Raw genomic sequence first — 5,407 nt, forward strand, 5'->3', positions numbered from 1 at the left:
ACCAATAGAAACAATAGTAAAAGGCGTCGAGCTGGCAGAAACGTTAGCACGCCGGGCGAAATGCTTAGCGGTATTTCGTCTGCCGTTACGTTCTGAGTTCAAATTCCGCCGAGGTCCACTTTGCCTTTCCTCCTTTCAGGGTCGATAAATTAAGTACCAGTTACACACTGGGGTCAATGTAATCGACTTAATCCCTTTGTCTGTCCTTGTTTGTTCCCTCTATGTTTAGCCCCTCGTGGGCAATAAAGAAATAAGAAACAATAGTAGATGTTGTAGTACTGGTACTGTCAACTGAAACAATATTAGTTCAGGTACAAATTCCGCCGAGGTCGACTTTGCCTTTCATCCTTTCGGGGTCGATAAATTAAGTACCAATTGCGTACTAATCGAAGTACTAATCGAAAGGGCCCCCTCCCCCAAAATGTTAGGCCTTGTGCCTAGTGTAGAAAAGAATATTAATTCAGGTAACCATAGTAACACAAATAGTGGTGATGGTAGTTATTTTCTAAATATACATTGAACTAGAACTCATTGTATTAGTAAAGTAGCAAGTTGTTAAAGTATCAGTCATCACTTGCCTCTCTGTCTTTTGATTTAGCTGCACACAATCCAAGATCGATGCATGACAACTATAAAACGGAAGGGAATGAAGGAGCGATTAACATTCCTACCATTGTTTGTGTAAGCGCGTGAACACATAGTCGTACTAATTCTGATGTAAATAAAGACTACGCAGCTATCCATCCCAGTGGCTTTAATAATAGTACGGTTAATGCTGAAACAGTTTGAATAACCCCGTTAATTCAGGGTTTATAATCAACACTCTCTAGTATACTGTAGTTTAGAAATAACAATACTAATCGCCAGTCGCCCCCAAAATTATGTATTACAATTTCATTTCAATAACGCTTGTTTAACTTATAACATTGTATATAAATCTAATGTAACGATTGATATGAATAATTTTAACTATATAGGCCCGACCAGTTGTAACTTCAGAAGAAGTTTGTTTAATCACTGATTTTCTTTACAAATCGTGCTAAGGCCTGTGTTACGTCACTGACAGAGAAGGTGTGAGAGTTGAATGATAAAAACTTTTAATTCAATAAACATCCGGAGCAATATATGGAAAACATCACTATACTCAAATAATAGATATAGGTGTACCTTTTAGTGTACTGAATTGTGTAGGATCCTTAAAATGCAAGATAGCGTTCCCAACAAAGCAAGGGAGATAAGGTTATGCTGCTTACATAATGTCGACATGCATTAGCATACTTCAAGCGTATTACATAATATGGATACATTTCCTATATAATATCTATCCATACTTACTTTTTTGGATGTTGTTGTGTAAGAATTAATTGAAAATTATTACCCTGTCGTTTATACCTCGTAATTAGAAATTAACTATGTCTTCATTTTCAGTAATGGGAATTTTACATGCTCCACCGCATCAGTTTACAGGTATGGTTCCTTTTTTCATTTTTATTTTATATTTTGGTTTATCAATTATTTGTTATTTATTCTTTTCTACTCTAGGCACAAGGCCCGAAATATTCGGAGAGGGGGGGGCCAGTCGATTAGATCGACCCCAGTACACAACTGGTACTTAATTTATCGATCCCGAAAGGATGAAAGGCAAAGTCGACCTCGGCAGAACTTGAACTCAGAACATAAAGACAGACGAATTACCGCTAAGCATTTCGGCCGGCGTGCTAACGTTTCTTATTTCTTTATTTCCCACAAGGGGCTAAACATACAGGGGACAAACAAGGACGGAGAAAGGAATGAAGTCGATTACATCTATCCCAGTGCGTAACTGGTACTTAATTTATCGACCCCGAGAGGATGAAAAGCAAAGTCGACCTCGGCGGAAATTGAACTCAGAACGTAGCGGCAGACGAAATACCGCTAAGCATTTCGCCCGGCGTGCTAACGATTCTGCCAGCTCGCCGCCTTACGATCTGTTATTTATTGTTTTATCTATTATTTGTTATTTATTGTTTATAATTTGTTATTTATTTTATCCCGTTTTTTTTTTTTCGTTGATCGATATATTTACTTTTGTTTCATTTTACTCGAGGTTACATTGTTACGATTATATCTTTATATTATACAGCACTATTTACAGTGTACATGGAAAATATAAATAAATGTGTGTATATATGAGAATGCTGACATGTCTGTGTGTGTGTATGCGTTTATGTCTCTGTGCATGTATGTGTGTGCGTGTGTACTTATATATATGCGACTATATGTATGTATATATACATATGTGATAGCATGTATATATATTATTAATACTTAGATTAGTTGCAAACAGGTATGGATGCGCTTGCTGGGCACAAAGGCATATTATTCGGGTGAGGATGAAGTTTTCTAAAGATAAGTGTGCATATTGTAAACGAGCGTTTACGTATTTATACAAATAAATAAAATTGAATTTGTTGATATGATTAGAGTCATCGAAGAGGCATCCAGCTACAGAATCGGTAGAACATTAAGGAATGCTTTACGGTATTTGTGGAGGGTTTTAAGGAACAAAAATTCAGAATAGAATTAACTGTTTTAATCTATGTTGCATTGTGTTAGATGTCTGGAAGCGCTTAAAAATAATATTATGTCAAATTTCTAGGAGATTCATTGGGGAGCAACTGCACTGAAGCATTCGATTCAAGATGTCCTAGTATAAAAAACATGTCCATGATTTCTGGCCACTGCAAGTACATATACTTTCTTACTTCTCTTACAGTAATTTTAAATCTAATATTTACATATTTATATGTATATATCTGAAGTAATATCATCATCTGTTTCGTGCTATTATTTCTTAAGCTGGCACAGTAGTTACTCGGAGTGTAACTTTCAAATAGGGTACGGTTGTTGAGTGATACAATACCGGACTGGTATGATAATAACTGATGTAATAATAGGGAAATTGACCACATTTTGTTGGATGATTATTTAGTATACAGCTGATTTCCAACATAGTACGAGTCATGTCCTCAATCTACCGTTCACCAATCTTCATTAGAAATTATCAAACTAATTCCGGAAAACAGAAAGGAAAATTAGACAGGGTTAAAGTGTGCACTCAGAACGTAAGCATTGATGTTCGGCCAGATATTTTAAGCACCCTGGTGCGATGTAAACTCACTTTATAAGTAATCCAGAATATTTCAACTATGCTAATCATTTCTACAATTCTGAAAAAATGTTCATTGATATAATTCGTATTTCAGACGTTTGCTCGCATATCAAAGATGTGGTCATCCAGATGAGGAATGCAAAGGTTATTTCGAAAAAACATTTAACGTTGAATGTTGTGGTAAGAATTTTTTTTTTAATTTCTTTTTGAAATATTGTGAACAAACTACTTTCGAAATAAAAAAGATTGTGACTTTCTATTCAGAAGCGTTTATTGCCCACGTATAACCTTCATATTAACATGGTATAGTCGCGGTGATATCGTGGGAAGCTGTGCACCAATCTATTCAATATTGATGGATTCTGTTGCATTATTCTTTTCTAACTTTCCAATATCATTTTGCTGTCCACTCATCTTTTTCTCTCTGCATTTTTCTGCATTTTCTTCACCATAATTCCTTGAAGAGTAGTCTTTAAAGCTAGTGGATCTCATCGCTTACTATACAGTCTCAGTTGCCTTTTCTTCCGTGTGTAAGGAGCAATTCACGTCAAACAACATGATATTGGAGGGCTTCGCTGTTTGCTCGTTTGGATGTAGCTCAAGTACAAGATATGAAAGCTTAGTAAATTCTACTTCAATACAGAGATACCAGAAAATATTATTCTATGTCCGTCATACGTATGAGCACATAGAGTGTATGTGCATTCACCGGAGTCTGATGTAGTAGCTGAAAGATACGTTTCTGATCTTTTGCTATTCATTTTAGTTTAGTCTGTACAGTCTTTCAGAATGAGGTTCTACGAATACTAATTCTGTCCACGGTTTTACAGCATGTATCACTGAATTCACACACACACACACACACACACACACACACACACACGAGGGCACCAATGAACTTTGCATCCATGGAGTTGGACCGAGCTAGTCAAGGAACACAACCTGGCACAAAAATCAACAAGCGAATGTCTGAGGCTCCGAATCCCGCTTCTCAACAACACCTACCTCTCGCTACTTACAGTCTGTGCTCCACGTCTAGACACATATGACTCTCTCAACGCTACCTTCCGAGCCGTTCCATGAAACGATAAACTGATCGTTCTTGGCGACCTCAATGCTAGAGCCGGTCACGGTCACCATCTCTGTCAAGGCATCCTCGGCAAATACAGGATTGGAAACCACAGGGCTAATGGGCTCTGTGCGGGAAAAACGACCTGAACACTTAACATGACGCTATAACATTTACTGCAGACGAGGTCATCGGCTACGCAAAGCACCAGAACCAAGACTGGTTCGCTGAAAAGAGTGAAGCGATCGAACATTTGATCAATAAGAAAAGAGTAGCGCGTGTTGCTTTCGAAAACCACCTAACGAGAAGCAACAAGAAATGCAGAAGTGCCAAAGGTGCTTCAAGAAAATCCAGAACTTCTGGTGGCAAGCAAAAGCTGCTGAAATCCAGGCTACCAAAGAGACATGCGTTGCTTTTATGTAGAGACCAAGATTTTCGGCCCTGTTAGTACGTCTACTGCTGCCTTGAAAGCTGTCGATAGCTGAAACCTTACCAGAGAAGATATCATGCAACATTGGAGAGAACATTTCCATCTCCTGAAAAACCATTCTCAAACTTCAGTTGGCCCCTTGAGAAACACTCCCAATAGACCTATCAAACTATCGACATCCCATCTTCCATCCTTCCACAAATTCATGAAAGTCATAAAACGAATGGAACCTGGAAAAGCTCCCGGTTCAGACAACATCCCATACGGTGGGTACGGATTGGGATTCAAGCTGTTCTACCTGATACTGCAAATATGGGACACTAAGACCTTTTCGGATAACTTCAAAAACGCAAATATCATTACCATCATCAAGAAAGGAGATCAGTCAGTCTACTCAAATACCGCGGTTGTTTCCCTGCTTAGCATTGCAGGCAAGAATTTCTTTCCTTCAAGTCAACATCAGCACTCACGCCTGGGAAACAGAAGCCGCCGACCGTCTATCCTGGCGAAGAGCAATTCATTTCAACTGTCCCATTTTCGAGAAAAGAAGAAAGGCTGAAGAAGCAAAAAAAAAAAAAAGAAAAGAAAAGAAAAGAAAAGTAAAGAAAGGAGCGCAAGGTCCTGTAACTACAGCCAAGACGACCACCTGCCCTGTCATGCGATTAATGCCCGCGACTGTTCCATGTTTGACCTGGCCTTCTGAGCCATGGCAGAATTAAGCATCATGGAAGCACCAGACGAACCAAATTCGAACACG

General features: G+C 38.5%; 1 protein-coding gene across 1 annotated transcript in view; it reads left to right on the plus strand.

The window, feature by feature from the left end:
* Positions 1-5,407, plus strand: part of LOC128248050 (uncharacterized) — a 56,380-nt gene that overhangs the window by 5,812 nt on the left and 45,161 nt on the right. The window contains exons 2-4 of the mRNA XM_052968442.1: positions 1,429-1,467; positions 2,639-2,726; positions 3,246-3,331. Of these exons, the coding sequence (XP_052824402.1) occupies positions 1,429-1,467; positions 2,639-2,726; positions 3,246-3,331 (213 nt within the window). The remainder of the gene's footprint in view (positions 1-1,428; positions 1,468-2,638; positions 2,727-3,245; positions 3,332-5,407) is intronic.

This window comes from Octopus bimaculoides, chromosome 6, assembly GCF_001194135.2.
Source record: "Octopus bimaculoides isolate UCB-OBI-ISO-001 chromosome 6, ASM119413v2, whole genome shotgun sequence".
Taxonomy (NCBI): Eukaryota; Metazoa; Mollusca; class Cephalopoda; order Octopoda; family Octopodidae; genus Octopus; species Octopus bimaculoides.